This window comes from Vombatus ursinus, unplaced genomic scaffold, assembly GCF_900497805.2.
Source record: "Vombatus ursinus unplaced genomic scaffold, bare-nosed wombat genome assembly UNPS02004457.1, whole genome shotgun sequence".
Taxonomy (NCBI): Eukaryota; Metazoa; Chordata; class Mammalia; order Diprotodontia; family Vombatidae; genus Vombatus; species Vombatus ursinus.
In genome coordinates, this window is record NW_020944235.1 from 315,422 (window position 1) to 341,116 (window position 25,695).

The 25,695-nt window shown below is 37.7% G+C and overlaps 1 protein-coding gene across 1 annotated transcript in view; it reads right to left on the minus strand.

The window, feature by feature from the left end:
- Positions 1–25,695, minus strand: part of LOC114023953 (protocadherin-11 X-linked-like) — a 312,903-nt gene that overhangs the window by 178,507 nt on the left and 108,701 nt on the right. The window contains exon 4 of the mRNA XM_027836741.1: positions 14,632–14,821. Within this exon, the coding sequence (XP_027692542.1) occupies positions 14,632–14,821 (190 nt within the window). The remainder of the gene's footprint in view (positions 1–14,631; positions 14,822–25,695) is intronic.

Here is a 25,695-nt window from a genome sequence, read left to right on the forward strand (position 1 = left end):
AAGTTAGTGGTTTGCCCGTGGACAAGAAAATTCACAGTATAAGACCCAGGGTATTTCCTGTTCTTGTGAACATTTCTAAAGTTACCATTTGTAGTAAGCCTCCATAATGCTGTTGAGTTTGGTTTTATTTGTGCTCAAGTTTTCAGTGAGGGATAAATTGTGTGGTTATTAAAACATCAAATACAAGCACTTTATGGTGAGGTTTTGAGATCAAAACTTTCATTAAAAAAAAAACTGCAAAATTGACAGACCCTCTGGAGATCAGCACAGACCAACTCTTTTGCCCTGCCACCTCATTCTTAGGTATTGTGCTATTTCTGATTTCAAGTGTATTTTGCTCTGTGGCCAGACAACAGAACTGACCTGCTAAAATCCAGTTATTATCATGCACGTTATCCCAGGGTTAAGTGAGGTGCCTTATTACAAAGAAGCCATAACATTGTTGACCATTATATTCATTCCCAATGATCTTAATATAAAAGTGAGAGGACACACTCTGATGTTTTTCCCAAATTAAATGTCCATAATTTTTTTTTTCCAGTGAAACCCTCGATTGTACACAGCATCATGAAAAGTTGGTTCCCTTTTTTTAGCTGTAATGGAATGAAGTTTTTCAAAAACAAAACTCTACCCTTTGCTTTTATGGATTCGTGTGTGAGTGTGCTTTTTAATGGTAAGAGGTTTTTTTTTTTTTTTACTTTTTTTTTCTGTAATTACCCCCATTTTACAGTTGAGGAAGCTGAGGCAGACAGTGGTTAAGTGAATTGCCCAGGGTCACACAGCTAGTAAGTGTCTAAGACTGGATTTGAATTCAGGTCTTCCTGACTCCAGGCCCCGAACTCTATTCACTATATCATTTACCTGTCATAGGTATTAAGCACCTACTATGTGTCAGACACTATGCTATGCAATAATAATACAAAACTAAAAATGAAAGAGTAACTGCCTCTAAGGGGCTTATACTCTACTCAAACGTTCTTTCTATTCTCCCTCTTGTATCTAATACTTGCTTCATATGTTTTCAGATATGTTCCTGATGGCACCTAGGTGCCAGAAAAAGTGACTTGTCATGAAGGAGCATGGAAGAAAGAGAACTAGTTCCATATGCTTAAAGGATTTGTAGCTACAGGGTTTCAGAGGAACATGGAGAATTCCCTAGGGGAGCCCTGGCCCTATCGCCCCTCTTTCTATATTCCACAGGGAATATTTGTGAAGGGTGCTATATAATAACCAGGAGAAGACAGGACACTTCCCATCCCCTGGATCTATGTCCAAGAGAGCTGCTTTATTAGACTTAAACGAACAGACAAGAGCAAAAGTTCCGGTTTTCAGCTACTAGTGAGAGGTAGACCAAGATAATCATAATTATTCATCATCACCATTACTATTATTATGATAACAGATATGTATGAAGCACCTTCATGCTTGCAAAGCATTTTGGACACATTATCTGATTTGAATCTCCCCACAACAGGATGACATAGAAACTCTAGGTATTGTCATCATTAACATTTTACAGACGAGGAAAAGGAGATTCAGGTGATGTGCCCAGGTCCTACAGCCACTAAGTGTGCGAGGTAGGCTTGTTACAAGTTCACTACGCTAGTCCTTCTTCCTCTGGGCTTGGGGAGCATTTTATTTGGAAAGCTTCGTTGTTACTCCAATTTCTGATTTCAGATGGTGGCAGGCTGATGTGCTAAGAGTGCTAGTTTTTGAGAAAGAAGAAAATAAATCTGAATTCTAGCTCCGACACTTGCTCTAAGTCTCAATCTCCTCATCTGTAAAATGAGTTTTGCCTAAATTATCTCAAAGGTCTCCTCCAGGTTGAAATCGATGATTCTATGTGTTTCCTAGAAGAACGATTTTGTATAATTAAGGAATATTTCTATTTTGGGAAGGAATAAGAATTGAATCGGGGCTTGTAAAAGAGTCAATGACTCTAAGGTAAGCTCATATCAGAGACAGGATATTTACGTTGGCATCAGCTAAAGTCTAATTCAACATGGGAATCACTATACATCTCTAGAAAATGCAGCTGCTGCTTTGGTCTCAGATGATTGCCTTAAGGAATCTACATTTTAACAAAAGTATGGATACTGTTTGATCTGTTTGTTTTTAACTTAAGGGGTTATTAAGCCATTTGTTTAAAAAAAAAGTAACAATTACCCTAGGTGAAATGATTCTAGCCTTCCTGTTTATTTGTTTTAAAGTAACATTGTTTTGGGTCTTTGAAAGTCACTCTAGCTAGTGAAAGTAGGCACTGGGAACCCAAACTGGGCATGGGGGAGGGGAAGAAGAGGAACACACACTTCGGTTAGGAAATAAGTTTCACTGGTGTGAATGACAAATAGGAAGTTGACATTTAAAACCCTTCACAATCTGGTTTCAACCTCTCTTTGAAGAATGAAACCAATACTAAGGTTCTCTCTCTGCTCTGGACAGATTGCTGGCAGATACCTGGATGCTAGAGGTCCCCCCTCACTATGTCAGGCTACTGATCTGTTTCCCAAATTCCTTATCTATTTCCTCTTTCTGTCCAGGGGGTCTGTAGTATATGCCAATGATAAAATGACTTCTGTTTGAACTTCCCCCAAATACTCTAGATCTAGAACCAGCTCTGGTTCCTGCATTTCCTCCCATGAGTATACCTGCTTAACATGCAATGTGAACCCCATCTCCCTACCACTTTTCCCTATCCTGTTTCTTGTGAATTAAGGTCTACATGTTCAGAGCCATAGTCTAGTTATTGGTTTGATCCCATCAAAAACTCAGATAAATATGAGGTCAAACTTACCCCTCTTAGGATCTCTAGTTCCTCTCCTTTTGCCCTGAACTTTGGGCACTTGCATATAGACGCTGGAAGCCACGACTTCTTTCTTGGATTTTTGTTTCCTGTCAATTTTTGGGTGTGGGAACCAGGATTCTTCCTTCTTTGTGGCTGTTCTTTATAGTATCTCCCTTTGGGGATATACACTAGCTGTCCTTTCCCTCTCCCATCCCTTTTAGTTTTAAGCCCTTTTGATTAGATATGCAAGACATCTGGGAATACACTCTTATCAGCCTTTGTGAGGCAACTCCACCTCTGGCCAGGATCTCTCTACTCTACTTTGTAAACTCTTATTCCTAAATCCCAATCCCATTCTCAGATATCACCCTCTTATCCATCTCTTTATCTTCCACGTTACTGTTTCTTCTACATATTTTTTGTCTTTAATGGGCAACAGTGAGGGGGAAAAACCCAATGATCTGTGTTCCTATGGTCTTCATTTTCTTGCCCCAAACTTCATAATCATAGACAATATTTTTTTTAGAGCTTTAAGGTTGGCTAAGCTCTTTGCATATACCATCTCATTTGATTCTCATGAAACAACCATATTTAAGTAGGTGACTTTATTATTTTCATTTTAAAAATGAGGAAATTGAGACTTAGAGAGGTTAACTGACTTATCTAAGGTCACACAGCAAATAAGTGACAGAGGTGGGATTCAAATCTAACTCTTCTTGGGTCTGATGCTCCAAGCTCAGCACTCTTTTCACTATGCTACACTACCTCCCCACCAAAGATGGATGTATTCAAACGAATTTTTTAAAAAAATAATAAGCAATGTAACTGCCCCTAACAGCTAATTCCTCTTCCCCTTAGAATCCCTTCAAATACCTTAAAGTAGCTACCATTTCACCAAAAACATTTATTGGTGACCAAAATGACAAAATGAAAATGCTAGTGCAAGACCATCCACTTGGTTGGAACAGGATACAATTTACTAAGGTTAATAAAATGTTGAATATGAATAAAATATTGGCACACAAACTCAGCAGATGCTGTCACTGGCCTGTATTTCAACAATATGTAAAAAACCAAAACTCTAAACACTCACAAAAATAGGTTGTTTGTAATCAGTCGTTATATAATGAATGCCTTCATATATGTCATGAGTGGCATGTTCCATTGATACAGGGAGATAAGTACCATCTAAAGGTTTAAAAAAGTACTCATGGAGTACATGGCTTATCTAATAATTGAAATGATTTTGTATTTTAAGAAGAAAACAAGAAATCAGTGCGTGGCTAGTTGCTATTTCAACTGACACAAAAAGTTGCTATGCCTGATTGTGAGAGACATGTAAGAGACCATCAAAAAGAACAAGGAGGGGAAACAGTGTTTTCTTACACTCAAAGCTAAGTGAGAAGGAAGAGTGTAAGGGAAAATAAGTAGAAGAAAGACAGAAGAAAGTCCTAAAATGAACTGCCTCGTGACTCATAAATAATAGAAACATAAATGTCATAGGAACTTTATTTTATGGCGCAGGTGGCCTAATAAAAATTTGGGAGCAAAGCAAGGCTGATTGTGAAGAGAAAGCCACCTGCTCTTTGTCGCCGAGGGTAGTTACTCAAGCTCGGTGACATTGTAGACCTCATGACATTGCTTTTCAATTGGCAGCATGTGCCAAGCTATCAGTGCTTGTCATTTGCAAACAGAATGGACAGGATGAAGCATAGCTTTCCCTTGAGTGACCTGCTTCAGAGTGATAAACCTCTATCTAATCCATATTCGATTTAAGATACTGAAGATACACTCATCTTCAAGGCTGTCACCAGAACAGAACTGTGCAACATCAGAGTAATAGTTGCCATTTGGATCTGGGCCCTTGGTGGTGTGTTTTGAAGGCCATTACCACTTTTGATTTCTTGTGGCCCTCCTCTAGGCCAGAGCCTCTAAATGAGATGGCATTTTCCAGCGAGGTTCCAAGGTTATTATGTCTCTTATATAGGGAGTCCATGGCCAGAAATAATAGGAAAGCACAGCAAGATTTGTTTCACTCACTCTAATTTTTCATACTCCACAAATGGAGAAAGGTAGATTTTCCCCAAGCGTGTTAGGCTGAGTGATTACATGAATGCAAATCACAGAGCACCTGCCACTCTAGCACGCTTTGTAGCTGGCTGTAGTTCATTTATTACACACATTGCCCAAGTGCAGGTAACAGCAGAGAGGGAACTTTTGGGTGGGGTCATTCCTGCTCTGTACCAAGTGTTCTCTTACATTATCTATATATCATAGCAGGGACTAAAATGAACATGGGTTCACAGGCACAGTATTAATGACCGAAAAGAGCAGTCTTCTTCCTCCCTGAGGAAAATATAACACAGAAAGAGTAAAAACAATTTTGATTTTCTTATTACCTTAAAAAGAAAAACAACTCTCTATTGAATTGATCTTAAGGAATGTGTGTATGTATGTATGTACTATGTAAGTATGCACATGTGTATGTGTTTTAGATACAGAGAGGAGGCTTCCTCTTGACTAATTGATGGAAAGTAGAGAGATGAAGGGAGGGATGTTTTTGTTTTTGTTTTTATCTTTAAAGATTTTTACCTACCATATACACAATATCTTATACTAGGTAGGTAATAAATAATGACTGGTTGTGATAATGATGGTGATGATAACATTTCCCCTTAGAAATGCTGATAGATTTATTTTGTTCAATGTCCAATCTCAAGCTTGCTAAGTTTATTAGAGTTATTTTACTTCTTGAAGGCTCCCCCCTCCCCCCACCACCAAAGACTAGCATTATAGTCTTCAGCACTATAAACACAGAAGCACATAAAAAAAAAAGTTGGCTATGAAAGACAGAAGAAATAACTTAGGTGGCTAGTTAACATTTGGAAGTAGCATATATTTACCATCTGATTTGTATCCTTGTTCTTCTACCCCTCCAATACACAAGTGCTTCACATCTCAGGCATTTTTTGAGGCAATCAGAGTAAGATGACTTGCCCAGGGTCACGCAGCTAGTGTTTGAAGCTGGATTTGAACTCAGGTCCTCCTGACTCCAGGCTCTATCTACTTTACCAGTTAGCTGTCCCAGCATCTCAGGCCTTTTAAAAGAAATGCTAAATAACCATTGAAGTAAGTCTTCCTAAATCCATAGCCTGCATGAAATTAAATAGAATTGACTTGACAGTATTGTACAGTGGAAATAGTGCTGGATTTAGAATCAAAGGAACTGAGTTCAAGTTCCCAGTCTGCTAATTACAGCCACTATGGCCTTGTCACTTAAGCTCCATCGGCTCCAGTTTCCTCTTCTGCAAAATGCCAGGATTAGACAAGATCAGTTGCCTTCCAGGTCTCAATCTACGATTCCCTGCTTTTTGTCCCCAAACAGTGTTTTGGAGTTCCTCTACCTGGGACAAATGAATATTTATGTTAGCGGCCTTGTCAAAAATGTAGATCCACTTGGCTCCTGAGAAATCAGTGGTCCCTCTCTCTTCACTGTTTTCCAAAGAGTATTTGAACCAAGAACATCATTTTCAAGGCTCATGCCCTTACTCTCTGAAGTAGTGAGTGAGGAACCAACCTAATAATTCCAAAGTAAGCCACTAGACTTAATCATCTACCCAAATGCTTATCTAGTTTCCAGAGTGAATCTCAATAATCGGAGAACTGGAAAAACATTATACCATTTGACAAATGCCTTAATTTTCCTGATTTTCTAATTTTCTAAAGGTATTTATTTGTGCAGCTTGCTGAGAGCCAGTGTGGGTTAAGAGATAGAGAGCTAACTTTGAATACCTGGGTTGAAGTCTTGCTTTTGACATGCACAAGTTGTGTGACCCTGGGTAAGTCATTTGTTCCGACTTTCTAAGATTCGAAGTTATAGACAAATGGCTGATGTCCACCAATGGAGAGTTTCCACAATGGAAGTTCCCTATACAGACAAAATCATAGGATTATGTTGCCTCAAAGAACTTTTCATTATATATCCTGCCTCTGACAGCAGCTGGGAAACCACAGCCATGTTGTTTAATCTCTCTGAGTCACAGGCAACTCTCAAACTACAAATGATAGACAGGTGGCAATCTACCATGGTGGAGTGAGTTCACCAACAATTCTTGTTCTTGTTGCCACACTCTCAATTGCCACAGTGACGATATTAGAAATCCTTGAGATATAGAGATATATGTATGTGTGTGTGTGTGTATATACCTACATAATACATATACATAAACAGCCACTCCTGTGGGTAGGACATTAGAACTCTTCCCATTCAAGATGATTATGTATGACTAAACAATTAATGACCTTCCACAAGTATGGATGGCTATATATATTTGTATTAAAATTCAAATGATGTGGGTATCTTTTTTTGGGGGGGGGGGAGCATGTGTATTTACCATTTCTAAAAATTCAGATTAAGCAGTTAGATCCTAATGCTACATTTCTGATATTTTGAGACTACTGTTAATGGAGTCCCAAGAGGAGTGACTGAGGATGCTTTGGCTTTTCCTTCTTATTGAGCTGAATAGGGAATTTTCTGGATGAGTGGGGTTAATGTCCAAGCTAAGGAAATATTAAGGAAACACCTAGTTTCTTATAATGAGTTCAGATCATGAAGCCTAGATAAATTACTCCCTTGGGGAGATTTGAAGTTAGGAAGTAAAGTCCTTTCCAATGGGGACTGTTTCATTACTCAATGCCTGGCACATGACAGGTACTTATCAATTGCTTGTTGATTGAGTGACTGAATGAAGGAATTGGTAGGTGTGCTTCTGAAGCTACTATCAGTGCTTTTGAAAGACTGTGGAGAAAAGAAGAGGTGCCCCAGGATTAGAGAATGGTAAATATGTGCAAACTATAGGCCAGTGAACTGGAATAGGAATAATTGTAAAATTTTACACTTGGGTTCACAAATTAAATTCACAAGTACTGAATTGGAGAGGATTGAAAGCTTACTGCCCTGGGAGGCCATGGATTCTCCCTTAATGGAGATCTTTAAGCAAAAAGCCAGATAACCACACTCTGAGCATGTTATAGAAAAGATTCTTGCTTGGACAGAGGTGGACTAGAGAAACTCTGAGAGTCTTTAGTTCCAAAGGCTGAACCGTAACTGTACTAAACATTCCAAGTGGTCCTTTAACCTTTCCTATGAATAATTAATGATGGGTAGCTTAATTAACAGGGTCCCATGCAATTCTTTTCTTTTCTTTCTTTTCTTTTTTTAAAAGCCATATTCCTCTATCACAAGGCATCTGCAAAATATTCAAAGGACACTATTTAGCCTTTAAATATATGCCCCCTAGCATCCTTCCACATGAGCATAGCAAGTTACATTATTCAGCTAGTTCCAAAGGATGAATTCTTTAAGTAAGACTCTTAAAAACTGGTTTTGCTTTGGGCATATTGCCACTGCTTGACTCAAATACGTAAAAAAAAGATTACCCAAGTATTTCAAAACATGCAATTCATGATACCAGTCTTGGATGGTCTTCCAAAAGGCTGGCAGTTCTCAGAGAAGCATGGTATCCTCACCAATCATGATAGTCTTCCCAATTTTTCTAACTAATTAGATTAAAGGTAGAGGATCAATCAACTTGTACTACATGGGAAAGATTAATTACTCCAGCTCCATGTGAATTAATTATTAGTGTACAACCACAGGGCTAAGCAAACCTAATGTAGGGGTAGGGAGAAGAAGGGCATATAGACAGATGTGCTAGCCTGGGCCATATTCCAAAATCAACACTTATCATCAGTTTTAAGTGACTCTCTTCACATACATACAGTCTCTCTTTTGGGTCTGAAATATGGTTCTTGGGTAACCCTACTGCTAGAGGAATGCTCTCTTTTGAAGTTATATTACAGATATAAATTTGGAATCAGAAGAGGGAAGGAAAAGATTCATAAACACCTCTCGAAAAGGGGTAAAAAGTTTCCCATCAGCACTCAATTCCATTGCTCTGACATCATGGCTGCTGGCCAGCTGTACTATCTTCAGAGAAGATAACTTCAGATACAAAAAAAGCATGTACAATAGTGAGGTTTTGAAAAATGCAGACACCACATTTGCAGGGGATTTCTCTGAAAGAAGTGATTTATGTTTGGTAAACCAAAGGCCACATTAAGTCCCTGGAGAGGCAATCTACTGATTTCCCACTCCTTCTTTGCTCTTCTCTTCTCTTTCCTCCCACAAGGCTTCCAAAGGAACATGATAGTTTCCCATGAGCTGCCAAGAGCCTCTTAACACGACAAATTAGAATGAATTAATGAATCTTAGAGAAATTAAGTGGCAGCCCCCTTCTCTCTACTTGATGATAGTGAGAGAATAAAAGAGAGAGGATATTCCTCATCTTAGAGGGACAGTATGATAAAGGGGAAAGAGTGCCAGATTTGGAGGCAAAGGATGTAGATTCCAGGCCCAACTCTGCTAATACCTGTGTGACCTTGAGCTAGTCACAGCTCCTAACTGGGCCTTCATTTCCTATCCATAAAATGAGGGTGTTGGGTCTCTAAGGTTCTTTCCAGTTTTAAATGTGTATGATGCCATTGTAAGAGCCTTGTGTAATAATAGGAATATTTTACATTTCTGGTTATTTTTCTCTGGGCTTACCATTTCATCAGTATGGGTCACTCCCAGTACAGAAACTCTCTCTACCTAGACAGATCAGCAGTTTTCCTGCCATGTATGGTTTCAGAAAGTTGCCTGGGGCTCTGAGAGTTTAAGTGGCTTGCCCCAGATTACACAGCTAGTAAGTCCCAGAGGTAGTGTTGGAATGGGGCAGAAATGCCAAGTATAGCACTCCATACACTCTACCATGATGCTTGCTATAACACCTCTATGTATGTATGCATCTGATACATGAATCTCAGAATTGGGTGGCTCAGATACCCAATAATGTGTAAACTTTCTGGGTAACAATGAGGGAAAAACCTTCTCGAGGTGGACCTGGAAAAAGTAACTTTCTAAGTCCATCTTTAAAGAAAAACATTAAATGTGAGTTGTAATACACTATAATTTTGTGATTTCCTTAGTATAGGAAACTCCTGAATAAGAAAACTCTACCAATACAAATTAGCATCTTCTCTGCAACTCACTGATTTGCCTGGGGACACTGTGAAGTTAAGTGACTTGCCTAGGGCCTCAAGATATGCATCAGAAGTAGGATTGGAATCCAGGTCATCCTGCCTGGTTCTCCATCCAATCCATAATGCTGCCTTCTCTGCTCTTTCTGATCCCTTCTATAAAACTCAGATCTGGTTTGATCTGAATGTTGTTAAAAGGCCCTTGCTGCCCTAACAAATCTCTATGATATCTGAACTTCTAAATGATAGAGCCTCTTTAAATTTCAAATGTTTTTACCTGAGTGAGGTAACACACTAACTCATGGGCACCTACTAATAGGGCTTTAGCATGAGTTAATTTATCAGGCAGCTAGTGTTGTAGAACAGGACCGAGAGAACATGGATTGGACACAGCTAGGCATATTTCAATAGCAGCTATGTAGCAGGAAGGAAGGTCTAGACCTGGCCAGGGCAAAGGGGCGGGGGGGGGGGGACTCAAACACGTAGAACTCTGGAGAGATATGGGGCAAGAGGAGGGCTTTGGTTATTAGAGGAGAAGTTGGGGGGAGGTTAAACACGAATTTACAGCTTTGCAACTGTATCTAGGGTCAGCTCTGATCTCATATCTCTAAATAACTGTCTCTGCCTATCTTGATAACAGAAGCTACACTCATCCAGTTGGCTAATGTGCAAATTACCTAAGCATCCAGAAAGACCAGCTCATGGTATTCAGAGTGTGTACTTTGCTTTCAGGAAATGAAAGACAAATTTGACCTACAGCTGGACTATTTATGTTTATCCAAACGTACACTGGAGTACAGATCACAGAAATTCTTTTATCTAGTTACGATAGGTTTTAACAAACCAGGTTCTTATGTTTTAAAAGTAATATTTCTAAATCCCTCTGGCAATTTGAAAAAAAAATCTTATTCATAAAAAGTTGTGTTGACACCTCAATCTGTGAGCTCACAAGAAGGCAATTTTCAGTACAATGTACTATTACAAGGCAATTCATTAGCAGAAAAAAAAAACCAGATTGAGGATGTGATACATTTCAAAATATGAAAATGGAGCTGCATAATTTAGTTCAATTGCTCAAGGACAGCAATAACTGCCTCTAACAGTTTACATTCCCATTTGTGGTGCGATTGACTAACACCCTAACACCGCACAGCTTGCTGGCATCTGCTCCCAACCACAAACACCCGGGGCTAGTGCCCCAGAGAGGTTTTTTCCAGAACAAAAGGACCTTAAGTCCTCATTCCTAGCAAAAGGAGATTTAATCTGGGATAATCTCATTAATGATTATTTTCTATTGTTGAACAACATCAGCAACACCCAGAAAAGTCTTAGGCTGACATCTCAACTACATGTCATCCTTTGGTCGCATGTGACCAGAGCCCATCAGAAGTGAAATGGGTTCATCCTGTACTTGCGATAATAAGCTCCCTTGGCCAAGGTCTAATTTTACTTTATATGGTGTTCATCTTTTGTCATGTGATAGTTAACTTCCAATGTAGCAAGCAAAAAGTGGCATATTTTTAGTTTTTATCTAAAAAAATCATTCCAATCATTTGTCCTCAATCTTTTATAAGCACTTTAGACAATGACATTGACAAGTAATTATCATAGCTCACATAAACCTATCTACTCTCTTTGGATACTTTTTTTTCTTTTGATAAGTTTGGGAAAATGCCAACTGGTAATAATTCTATCATTTCATCCTCATAATTATTACATGGAACCAGATGGCTTATATAGTAGAATATCAGTCATAAAGAACCTGCTAATTTGCAATTTGCCTTCAATTAGGATTAATATTAACCTTTATATTTTCTATTGGGAAAAAAAGTTTCCTGAGAAACAAATTCCATTGTGAATGGTGTGGAAAAAGCTTATTCAACAAAGCACTTTAAACACACATACATTTTATTCTTAATATACAAGTATTACATTAATTAAAATGATTCTAATATGTTTGTTAAAGCAGAGCCTCAAAGGGAGGGCCAATGCTTAAGTTAAATCACTGATGGACACTGAGGGTAATTCAAATTGACTTTCTTTCAAAATATTTTATAATTCAGATTTTTCAATAATTCCCATTGACCTTGCTCCCTTGCACTGAATCCTGATTAGGAAATTTGACCATGCCACTGTCTCCCACACTGGCCGTATTTCATTGGAGAGGCCATTGTAGGTGAAATCAGCTTTTGCTCTCTGTGGGATTAGCTCTCTACTTGGGAATTCTACTGTGTAGCTTAGGCCTTATCTCAACATTGCTCACCGTCTGATTATCAAAGATAGCTGACAATGATCATACATAGAAGATGGATCTATTTTATATGGTGCTAAAGAAAGATGCATCTTTGATTATAACACTGTTGGTTGGTTGATAGGATGATGGCAGAGAAGATAAAAATGAGGCTGATAGATTGCATGATACGAAATAACAAAGATAATTAACTCTTCATTACCTGAAGTAATAAACTTGTATGCAACTCATGCTGAGACCATACCAGATCTAAAAGTAACTGGAGTTCAGCTATAGCACAATACCTCATTGCACTGTTTGACAGCTAAGCTGAGAAAGTTTCCTTTTTGATGCCTACTGGAGAAAATTATAATTTTCACAACAGATGTTAACTATCTGGGTGTCAAGCATAAATGGTTACAGATAATTGGGATTTTCTGAACTTCATACTCTAAGAGCATTTAATAACCATGTAGTAAACCTGCAAGTACAAAGCTGTGATGATATACAGATGTCAGGTAGTTCTCTGTGATGTTTATGCAACCTGTCTTGATTTTGTTAGGTTTCAAAACCAGGGTATGCAGAGGAGACGGTGGAGGGACTGTTTTGATTTCAAACATAGGTACTTGATTTAGTTGTTCATGCACCTCACTCCTACTCATTTCAATCCTCTGCTTTCAACATTTGTTGAGGATGCCCAGCATAGCGATAACTTTGTGTGTGCCCGCCTTCAGCAGGTTCTGTGTTATCGGGATGGCACCATGTTTACTAACGGTGCTCAAGGAATATCGGACAGCCACAGTAGTGGGAAGAATAAGGCACTGTCACTACTGGTCTATAAACAGACATCAATTATGAAGGTAAAAAATGTACTTTGGGGGAAAAGTAGCTTCAGAAATCCAAAAAACTCTACATACTTTGCCAACTCTGCATCTCTCAAAATGTTATCCCGAGCCACAAGTACTTGGTATGTAATTTGCCCCCTGAAATTTTATTAGGCATCTCTTGTTCATCTTTTAAGGTTATGAAAATGTTCACTCCTTTTAACCCCAGTGATCCTACTACTAAATGAAGGTCAAGTCAAAAAGAAAAGTCCCATATATGCTGAACTATTGATAAGAGCACTATTTGTCACAGTAGAAAGCTGGAGACAAATTATATGCCCAAGGATTGGGGAATCACCAAAAAATTATGGTATATGAATATAATAGAATATCACTATGCCATTAGGAATGGTCAACACGCAAAAAAATCAGAGAAGCATTAGAAAATCTACATGAACTGATGCAGAACCAAAAAAAATAAATATGCAAAACAACCACAATAATGCAAATGAAGGCAGCACTATGAGAAAATAGAAATCAGGTCAGATATGACATTCATTCAGAGGGCTGACATTCAAACACATTTCCTTTCTCTTCCTTCCTTTCCCATTCCTTCAATAGGAGATGTTAGCCTTCATGCCAGCCTATGTATAGACCAAATCCGAGCATATTTTTAAGCAGCAAGATAGGGCACAGTGTGCATTTATAGATGGTTATAAATAATCTCCAAAGCACCAAAAAGGGAACTGTTTTATGGCACTTGATTATATGTCTCATCATCACTGCAAAATAAATAGTCGTTCAGAAGAAAGATGACTGCAAAATACTGGCTGGGATATGAAGGACTGAGGTGTGTTAATTGATGCAAGAATTTTAAAATATTTCTAAAATACTGTTTAATAATTTTACTACAATTTACTATAAGTTCCACTATCTATGCAAATATACTTTAATATAAATAAGTTCAAGCAGACACTATCATTTTACTTTGAAATAAAAATCTGCATCCTACATTTCTAGTATGTGCAAATACGATGTGTCAATTGTCATCGCATGGTCCTTTGAAGTATTTTTAAATTATAATCCTCAAATAGATACCGCTGGTAATAGGTTAGTATCATAAGATTAATTAAAAAGCCATAAAGCTTGTCCTGGGACAAGTGCCACATACGAACTAAGCCCAGGATGAGGGTAGGTCATCAAAACGCCCTCAGGTGAGGGGCTATTGCACACAGGTTGTGTGCACACAGATGGGTCGGTGCTTACCCCAGGCTGCCATCTGGTGGCTTCATATTTTAGCTAATTATCCTTGTTAACACATATCAAAGCTCTGTGGATTCTATACAACTGCTGCCACGGCTCTCTAAATGCAGTGTCTTGGGACCAAGCTCCCGACGTCCCATGGAGCCATGAGGAATAGGCATTTATCTAGGCAAATCTTTACTGATATCATTGGTTTGGTTGCCATGTTTGTTTGTTTAATGGATATACTGAAGGGCTTTTTACCACAGTGATACTTTGAAAGATCCATTATTATCATTCATCAGCATTATCATCAGCATCAGATTACCATTATAATTGGCATTATATTTTCACTTTTTACCTGTGTGTCTCTCCCATTCAAATGGTGAACTTCCAGTGACTCTATAATTCTCTGCATTTTGACATTCATATAGTGAAATCATGTATCTTGGGAGCATAGAGTCACTTACCAGTTTCGGGGTCAGAGTTGCCATCTGCTTCACTCCAGTTGCTGCGGGTAGTTGAGTGTTCATAGTAGTCTCTCCGGGCATAGCCAGGCCTGGCAATAGCAATGGCACCGGCTTCTGCCTCGATAGGTACATTGTCACTGCCGCTCTCCTGAGGGCTTTCTGGAAGGTGGAATGTAACATGGCGCTGAGCCTATGAGGAAGAAAGAAAATTACAGGCTTTCAACATTGATCTTAGTAATTACTTAATGCATCCAATTTAGAAAATGTATCATTTCAGATATCTGGTGAAGACACATCAACATTATCTATAGTTATGCACAATTTCAGGATTTTACGGACAGGCAGCTCTGTGTTCAAACCTATCTCACCTGATAGCAGAGCTGCCCCTATTTTTCAAATGCACAAACCCTGATGCAACATGAAAGCCATCCAGTACTAAAGATAAATGCTGTCAGCCTTCACCGAGGTGTGATGGTTTCTGTAAACCAGCTTTGCAATTTTCGTCAACTTTGGAAGATGAATTTATTAAGCTACTTTTTAAAATAATTGAATATTTTGCTTATAAATTGTTCCAGCCATTTAATGCCCAGAGTCGAATGTGTTAAATTTTATGGTTCACTCTGCAAGGTTAGAACGCAAGAACTAACAAAAAACCAATACTATCATCTATCAGCACAGTAAGAATTAAAGTCACATGTAATCTTCCACAATAGCTTAGGGGCAGGACTTTAGTTTGAAATTGATCTACATAGAATATAATCTTCTTTTATTTGACAAAATATCAAGGTGGCAACATGGTAAGGGATATGAGAATACAGTGGGATTTTTTGTCAATTATCCATTGTAACAGTAATTGTAAAAAAGTGCTACCAAGATTATAGCTTCATGTCACTCAATTTAGGTTCCTCCTTAACTATGGTAATGTTAGGACTTTGATATTTGCTAGAAGCCAACTACTGGACCTATGAAAACTGTGACCCAGAAAGAAAAATAATTTAAGAAGATACAGTTGCATATAGCAGAAACTCAGACCACTATATGCTAAGCCCTAACTTTCAACTAAATGGGTGCTCTCATTTGGATGGAGGCCAAGCAGGGCAGGAGGAATTTAAAGAGTTCATTGGCTTGATATTTCACTGCTTAAAACTGAGCCTCATTGTATAAGATTTCTGCTTAAGCATCTAAGATTTTTAAAAGCCAACAAAGCAAAAGACCTGCGATTTTTGTTAGTATACGGGACTCCTGGTATGGGAGTGCTGTCCACTAATGCAAATTGCAAGTCATCTATGACTCAGCAAATAAGTCTTAGGATATCATTCCATTTCTTGACTTTATGCCATTGTACAGACTGTCTGCCATGTCCGGAATGTATTCCCAACTCACGTTCCAGCATTTAACAATCCCTAATTTCAATCAAGAATCAGCTCATGTACCACCTAAGAAAGCCTTTTCCTGACCATACTAGTTAGTGTTCTCTTGGTCCTCAAATTACAGAGCGTAGACATCTGTTTGCAAATGTATGTTCCTGCAGTAGAAAACAAGCTCCTTTAGAACAGTGAAAGTTTGTTTTGTTTTAGTGATCTTAGTTCCTAACACAGTGTCTTGTACAAAGTAGGTGGTTTTTACATTGGATTGGAGTGGCTTTTGGCACATAGAGGTTGAATGACTTTCCCATGATCGCACATTTATACGTGTGAGAAGCAGGATGTAAGGACATGTCTTCCTGACTCCAATGTCTACCTTTTATCTTCTATGCTACACTGTTTCTCACTAGCTATTATCAGCTCATTCTTTCCATTTGTTCAATGGAATTCAAAGAGAAATGGTCCCAGGTCAAGTTACTATCCTCTTGTTCTTTTATGTTTAATGTTCTGCGGAAATTACCCAAATGGATAAAAAATTATCGCTTTTTTATAATTGAACAGTATTGTGAAATAAATTTATATTTTCTGTGAGGATTCCTCACCATCAGTGTTGGTAGCATCATGCCCATGGAGGAATGTCAGCTTTGTAGTGAATTCTAACTTTACCTCTTCCCAGGATCACTGTATGTCGCAGAGTGGTTGTAATAGTTCATCTGACTTCCCTACATGATATTTCAATCAGGTCTGCTCTTGGAAGAAACAAACCTACAGCTTGACCTCTTGCCAGAGGATGGTTAGATTCTGAATGCTGGAAAGTGAAGGCTCATTAATCCTAAGTATCTTACTGATGAGACTTTGTAACCTCACTACAGCTGAACCCTCCTTTAGGTATTACCTCCCCTAATTCAAATATGAGCTCTTTAAGAACAGGGACTGTCTTGCTTTTCTTCATGCATTCCCAGTACTTAGCATGGTGCTTGGCACAGAGTAAGTACTAAACACATGTTCTTCCATTCAATTCCATCTTCTGTGGGCTCACTGAAAATATAGAGATTATGATCATTTGGTTTCATGATCACTATTAAAATATCGTTCTTAATTTTATCAATCATGGGTAGGTTATTATTGTATTAGAAGAGTTGGAGCCTATGGAGCATGCTTGGGGATGAGCCTTCGTTGGCCAACCCATGAAGCAGCTCATCCCTGAGCTTGTGCACTGACTACCTCCAAACAAGAGATGTGCTTTGCAACATGACTAATTTGGAAATATGTTTTGCATGACTGTACATGTATAACCTCCAAATTGTTTGCCATCTTGGCGAGGGTTGTGGAGGAATGAAGAGAATTTGGGACACAATATTTTAAAAAATGAATGTTAAAAATTGTTTTTACATGTAATTGGGAAAAAATATTATTCAAAAAGAGAGAGATGTGCATTGGCCTCTTGATAAATGGCATGTGTAACCATAGGCTTCTGCTTAGTCTTATGTACTCCTTGAGTACAGGAACCATTTCATTTTTGTCTTTTTATCCCCAGCCCCTAACAATACCTGGTACGTAGTAGGTGCTTAATAGACACAGACTGAATTAAATGGAATTTTTTAATAATAAAATTGTATGACAAGAAGGAAAAACTCAATCATTTGGTAAAACAATACGTTTTCAATGATTTTGCCAGCTTGAAAAGGAAGACATCAGTTGAAGTTGTTTAAATATACTTTCCCTCTTCTGAAAAATGAGAAGACTGGATTAGATAATCTTTAAGATATATTCTAACTTCAAAATTCTATGAGTTTTTGCAAACTCTTTGGAGATAGTTTTCAAATATTGCAAAGAAAAACAAGGGGCTGTGTACATGTAATCTAGACTTCTCTGAATACATCCTTGTCTTTTATATCTGTGTTTTATTTGATTAAAATACTCAGCAGTTTAATTGCTGAAGCTAGTCTTTCCAGAGACATTCAAACATTAACACTTAAAAAAGCAATGTCCCATTACAAATATACACCCTCACATTTTTTATGTCCTTTACTCTTCCTTCCTCTTTCCTATCTTCTACAGATGTTAAGATTAGGCAACTCTCTGTAATGCTACTTCTATTACTCTCTCTCTCTCTCTCTCTCTCTCCCTCTGTCTGTCTGTCTGTCTCTCATTGTCAGGTACTTGACTTGCCTTTTCTACATATACCTGGCATAAATATTCCATTTTTTTTGTTGGTCAACTTAGTGTGTTGTCTGTGTCAACATCCAAGGCTCCACATTCTTTTCCTTTTGATTCTTTGCCTAGACAGTCAGGACAATCACCTTCTTTCCCTTGGTCAAACACATATGGAGAACTTCTTGATTTCTCCATATATAATTATAGCTAGAGCTATAAGGGACCTTAGAAATGATCTGCTCTTTACATATGAGGAAAACACAACTACAGAGTTAAAAAATCTGGAACTAGAACCTAGATCTCCTGACTTCCAATATTCTTTCTTTCTAATATAACACAGTAGTCCTCATTTCCTGACTGAAGTGTCCCAACTCTGTATCCCCAGTGACTGAAAGGATTCCTGTCCACGGCATGATTTCAGTTCCTGGTAGAGCCAGAGCTAAGCATAACATACAGGGGATGTGTGTATGTTGTGGGGGGGCATGATGAAGAATGGTTTATAATATGACTTTTTATAAATTGATACCATGACTATTAACTTCTTATGATATTTTTTTCCTTTAAAGAACCTGGTGCTCAGGCTCTCCCCACTGTGCTTGTGTGTGTATGTTTCCCAGGCTCTCTGGATGCTTTGATGCATCTCTTGTGCCATTCAGTCTTCCCATGACAAAGTTAAAGTGTCTTTCTGATGTTCTCTAGGAGAGGCCAGTGAAACACTGCTCAATGATGGTGCTAAAGGGCTCCAGGTCAGGCCCCCTGTTTCCAATAAAGTTGAGCATTACTTCCTCTTTTGCAAATCTGAAGACGGCAGATAGTCTGTTTAATGTGCACTGCTAAGAATCTGATGTATGGTTCCCATTGTATAGGGAGCTTAGAGAAGGCATCGAGAGGTTATATTTGTTTCAGAGTTTTTGATATGTGAAGAAATGAGCCTTTTTTTCTTTGTGTGTGAATCTATGCAGGTGCAGGTAATACAATAATCGCCCTCTTACAGTATTCCTTGTTTGAAAGGAACATGCAATGCTACTTTCCAAACTATGAAAAATTTAATATCAACTAGAGCAGTCCCTTTCATGAGCCTTTCCTTTGAATCCAACACAAGAGGCTGGTCTCTAAGTGAAATGTGGGTTCCTGAATGGGTCAGGATCATTCATACAATAATTGTACAATCTACTCTTGTCAGCTACAAACTGAGGCCAATGATGCTAGAATCCCTGGGCCCCTAGCACAGGCTTTTACTCAAGAATATTTTGTTCCTCATGTACTTGGCTTTGATACAGCACCCAGTTCTGCTCAGAGATGATATCAGTTTAAAATAAGCTGAAAAATAGTACAGAGACAAATAGAACATTTTCAGGCTAAGGCCTGAAAGCAGTGGCATGTTTGGGGAAAATGACTGGAAAAGACAGCACTAAAGATCAAAACAAAACAAAAAATAATTTCAGTTCCTTTTCATGTTTTCATATTGCTTATGATTCAAAAAATTTAATTCTAAAACACTCCAACTGACCAACTCAATACACCCGGGCAACATGCTATTAAGATTACTGTTCTCTTGAGGGGATGCCCATCCATTGGGGAATGGCTAAACAAGTTGAAGTATATGAATGTAATGGAATACTATCGTGCTATAAGAAATGATGAGCAGGTAGATTTCAGAAAAATCTGAAAAGACTTATATGAACTGATGCAAAATGAAGTGAGCAGAACAAGAGAATATTGTACACAGTAACAGCCACATTGTGTGACGACTGACTTTGATAGTCTTAGCTCTTCTCAGCAATGGAATGATCTGAGACAACTCCAAAAGACTCATGATGGAAAATGCTGTCCACATCCAGAGAAAGAACTCTGGAATCTGAATGCACACGGAAGCATACTATTTACTCTCCTTTTCTTTCATTGTTTTGTTTTATTGCTTCATTCTCATGGTTCCTGCCATCAGTTCTAATTCTTCTTTACATCACAACTGATGGGAAAATATGCTTAATATGAATGTATAAGTAGAGCCTATATCAGATTGCACACTGTTGTGGGGGGGACGGAAGAAAGGGGGAGATAATTTAAAACTCAAATTCTTATGGAAGTGAATGTTGAAAACTAAAAATAAATAAATTCATTATTCAAAAAAGATTACTGTTCTCTATTAGGCACTGCAGGATTCTTGGGCTACTCTATCTTTTAGGTGGCTGAATGTGACAATTTCACCAAGCAATATTTGGTGGTAATAGGTTTTGTGAGGACAACTCAGAACTGGAATGCTAAGCAGATAAGGAGCTGTTATCACGAACCAGGGATCATGTCTATTTTTAGGAACCGTCAGTCAAAATTTCTAATTTGGTAAGGATCAAGAACAGCTACATTAAGAAAAACTAAAAATGTTTTTTTTTCCCTCACTTTTATCTACTCTAGATGGCATACTAGATGGGGTGTTACTGCATGAATACAGAAATGCCTGGATTCAAATTCCTGCCATTTATTTATTTTTTTTAAAATTTTAAGCAATTGGGGTTAAGTGACTTGCCCAGAGTCACACAGCTAGTAAGTGTCAAGTGTTTGGTCTGAGGCCAGATTTGAACTCAGGTCCTCCTGACTTCAGGGCCGGTGCTCTTTCCACTGCGCCACCTAGCAGCCCCAATTCCTGCCTTTTATTATAGAACGTGATACTGAGCAAGCTAACTCAAACTTTATGTGCCTCAGGTATCTCTATTAATTCTTAAACTGGCTATGATCTTTAACAGTCATTGGCAAAATCACAGATTTACAGTGAATTTGTGTGCATGCTCACTATACTTTTCCTTTCCCCAAATTCTGGTCCCATCCTTCCTCATACCCTTCTCTCCTGCACAAACACATACACAGAACTACATGGCTGATGGAGAAGAAACCTATCTACTATCAATTGAAAGAGCTCAAAAAAGCGTTCAGCCTATATTACCAGAGCTCTATCTTTTGGACAAGTCACTTGGATGGTACTAGGAAATCCAGTTCCAATAAAGTATGTTAAAATGGATGCCACCAGTTTGAAAGGTTTACAAAGACAGGATAATGGTCATAAAATTTGCACAGAATTAATATGAAACTTGATCAACTCTTCATCCCTCAGAACCCTCTTTTCACCTCTAGCTAATAGTCATCAATTTGTTCAAAGCTGATTTTCATTGTTTCATGAATAAGAAGTCACAGACTCATCTTGTGATGAGTTAAATCCTTTTGTCATGTAAAAAAACCATTCATGTTCTTAATATTTTCCCAATGATTTCAATTACGTGATTACCTTTCATGCTTGCAAACTGTGTAAAAAATAAAGCGGTACTTAAAATGCCTGAAATATAATTCAGCACTAGAAAATAATTTCTTGAATGCTAAATATCTAAATTGAGTTAATGTATACATTTTAAAGTTTAATGTATGTAAAATAAGTCACACTGGCATCAAATTCAGTCACAAGGACTTCTGCCAAAAGGCAGAAATTAGTGTTTTACGTATTGAAACATAGCTAACACAAAGGGCTCATATTTATAGAAATATCAATATTTAGTATGTATTTGCATCATTCCTACTTTTTCTTCTTCTTCTTAAAATACATACAATTTGAAGCATCACCACAGAGAAAATTACCATGGAACAAATCTTAAAGCTGAAGTTTAACACTTAATGTTTAGTAAAGAAGTCACTCCTTCAAAACAAAATATAAATGTCCAGTGGGTAGGGAGTAAGGTTGTAGCTACATGGTACATACGGTACAAGAGCTAAATTTTTTTTTTTGTGGTATCATTTTGCAGGGGAAGGGACTTTTCCCTCATTATTATTTTTGTCTGTATCACTTAACCGTCTGACTGTCCCAGGCAACTCTCTAAGACTAGAAGTTGTGGGACAGTTGTTGACCTACATTGGGAAAGGAACTTTTCTCACTGAGAGTTCTGTACATAGATCAAATCTTAGGATTCTATTGTCCTGCAAAAAGAGGAGTAATTTTTAGGTCATCTATTTATTTCAAATATATTCGGAACTTTCTTTTTCAATGTTTTCCTATAAGCAGTACAAAAGTACTTTTTCTTATATTAGTCTATATATACAGATACATACACGTACATAAATATGCATACATACCTATATCTACACAAAAATTTTTTGCACAACTTTTTTAGAGGAAAATATCACAGCATTGAAAAAATAGCTAAAAAACAGGTGATCTTAATGCCTCACCATCAACATTTACAACAAGATGAGCAAAAAATAAGTTACAGAGTTGAACAGATTATGAAAGTAATTAGCTCTAATGGTTATCTAGAGGAAAGTCAATGGAAAAGATGAAGAACATTCACATCAGTGACAATAAGACTTGAAGAAATCGAAAGGAACATGCCGGGCAAGGCAAAGGTTGCAGTTCATATCTCTGTATGACAACATAGACACATATACTTGAAAATAGTTTCTGGTTCAGAAAACAGTTCTGGCTCTGCTGGTTTCACTTTTTACCACTTTGTACAGGTCTTTCCACAGTTGATTGTATGATTCCTATTTATCTTTTTATAGAGTACCATAGTATTCTATTACATGAATATAACATCATTTATTCAGCTTTCCTTAACTATTAGGGAAAGGTTGAATAAATAAATTGTGTCCTATTTTTTTGCTATTACAAATAGAAGAGAGCTATAAATATTTTCATATGCCATTTTTAAAAACTTTTTATGATATTTTGAGAATAATGTGCTCAAAATGGAATGGCTAGGTCCAAAGATGTCTCAGTGTACATGATCATATTTGTCTCCAAAATGTTTGAGTCAGTATGCAGGTGCAACAATAATGTGTTTCCCACAACCCCACCAACACTGAATTTCATACATTTTTGCTATTGTTGTCATTTTAGTACAGGGGTTTTTAATCTTTTTTATGTGTCATGAACCCCTTTGGCAGCCTGGTAAAATCTATGGACCCCTTCTCAGACTGAGCTTCTTCAATACATGAAATAAAAAGGAAACTAATTATATTGAAATACAGTTATCAAAATAGTACAAACCAAACAAGTTCACAGGACCTCAGATTAAGAACCTCTGTTCTAGTGGATATAATGTAGTATCTTAAAATTTTATTGATTTATATACCTATGATTATTACAGAATTTGAATATCTTTTCATGTAGTAAATAACCCTTTTTGTAAGCTGTCAATTAATATCCTTTAGCCATTGCTCAGTTTCAAAGTGTGTATAGTCTTACAGATGTTCATCAACTCCTTATCAATTCCAGATGTTAGAGCTTGATATGCTATTTTCCCCAATGTGGTCTCTTTTAATTTTACCAATAATTTATTCTATTTGACTCAAAAAGATGCCCTTCTACTCCATAGATGAGACAGATTTATTCCTTTTTCTTCAAGTTTTATAATGATTTAAAAATTAGACTGCTGATCTTATTGGAATTTATAATTTTTTGGGAGGGGCTCTTTTAGTTTAGATAATTTATTGGGCTCCAACTTCAGATCTTTTCAATCCAAATAAAGGATCCTAATTCTGTTCCCTTTAAGCAAAGGTTTGTAATGTGGGGCCCACAGACAGATTTCAAGGTTACCTATGAACTTGGCTGGGAAAAGAAAAATTCCATCTTTATTTTCACTCTTGTCTAACTGAAATTTAGCATTTTCTTCCATTATGAATGCAGGCAACAAACATGATTCTGAGGAGTCCACAGTCTTCACCAGACCACCAAAGAGGTTCATGACACAAAAAATTTTAAAAGATTTTGCTCCAAGGAATTTGGATATGTTCTTCTACCTCCTCCTTTTATGGATGAGGACCTTGAAGGCCATCAGTGCTAACTGGCAGACCTAAGCTTATCCAGGGAATTAAGAATGAAGCCAGGATTCAAGCCTAGGCCCTACTCTCCCTCTACCCACAATGCTCTTCTCAGCAGATGACAGTGCTTATGGATTTAGATATCTCACAGTGAAAGTTTAAAAATAAAAGTCTCTATCTTTAATCAATAATTTTACTATTTATCCAAAGTCAGATATTTGCAAAGGAATAGCTTTTCAAGGCTTATAAAGTCAAAATGGTCATTCTGTCACAATAGAAATCCTTTTTAATATCCTTTCAGTTCTGTTTATACAGTCTGATTTTAGATGAGTAATTCATCATGTGAATTAAAGAATGAGTTTATTAATAGCAATAACAACCACCACCACCACCACTACCACAATAACAATAACTTGGATTTAGATAACAGCTTTAATCCCAAGAATTTGGTCCATATTAACCTGCTTGTCTAACATCTCAGTTTGCCTATATTATTCCATAAAAATGAAGAGACTTTCACCATAGACTGAATTAAGCCTATTAGTAAAGAAGCTCAAAATTTCTTTGGACTTCATTAATTTTACATACTTCTTTCAAAGTAACTTTCTGCACTTTCTTGGCCTACAGATAAATATTCTGTTTCCTCCAATTGGAGGGCTATTGCAAACAAAGCTCTTGCAATAAGAAATTGTTAGCTCATTCTGTAAGAGTAAGATATCTGCATGTGGACAGGGCATCGTTTATAAAGGATGCCATGAGACAACACCTTGAAAGGGCAAATACATTTTGTAGAAATCAAATGCTTTTTGTATAACTGAGCCATACTAATAGATTGTGCTGTCCTGAATAATAATCAAGTCCACACCAATGGACTCAAAAGACATTTGAACTACCTTCTCTTCCTCCATTTGTCTGAATATGTGCTCTCACAATCATGCTCTTATATGTGCTCAAGAGGATGAAATATTGGCTCCCTCCAATCCCCCTCCCCAGGGGATTTGTGCTGCCAAATACCGTACCCATGGATAGCAAAGATGAGTTCGTTGTTATAAGGTGCAGGTCTTTAAAGCAAACAAAGAAACAAAATGCCTTCCTGGAGAGAGAGAGAAGCCTTTATTCAGAAGCTCTATGAGCTCCCAAGCCTCAAGCTTCATTAGAGTTCTCTGATATCGCTATGGACCAAGAAGGACACCCCAAGTTCTAATGTTTGAATTCACCTAAGCTCCTAGTTCAGTGGCACCACCAGATTTTCCGCTTTAGGGAATATATTCTATAGTGGAAGAGATCTAGCTGGACAATGTGGTGTAAAATAAGTCCTATTTCCCTGGCTCAAAACCATGTTCTTATCTAGAATGCAGATGTTCCTCTTAAGTTTTCCCAATAGGCTCTTGCAGAGTTACCCCTCTTGAATTTACTAATGCTAAAACAAGTGACTAGCATACTCCATCTGGAAGAATAAGCCGCCACCAGGCCTTGCCAAGTAGGGATGCACTTTTTCTTGAAGCTCTGAACGGGATTTTCCAACACTTCATGAAAGACATCTAACAATATCTTTGGTAGAGGTGACTGAAATTACACTAACTGAAGCTTAGTTTAAGGTGGCATGGTAAAGTGATGGCAACACAGGAAAGCTGAGCCCAAAGGTAAACCCAGCATCTGATACTACAGCAAATTGGAAACACCAAGTCTTAAATCCTGTGAAATTTCTTGCAGAATCTCCCTTTCTGGGGTACCAAGATCAGTT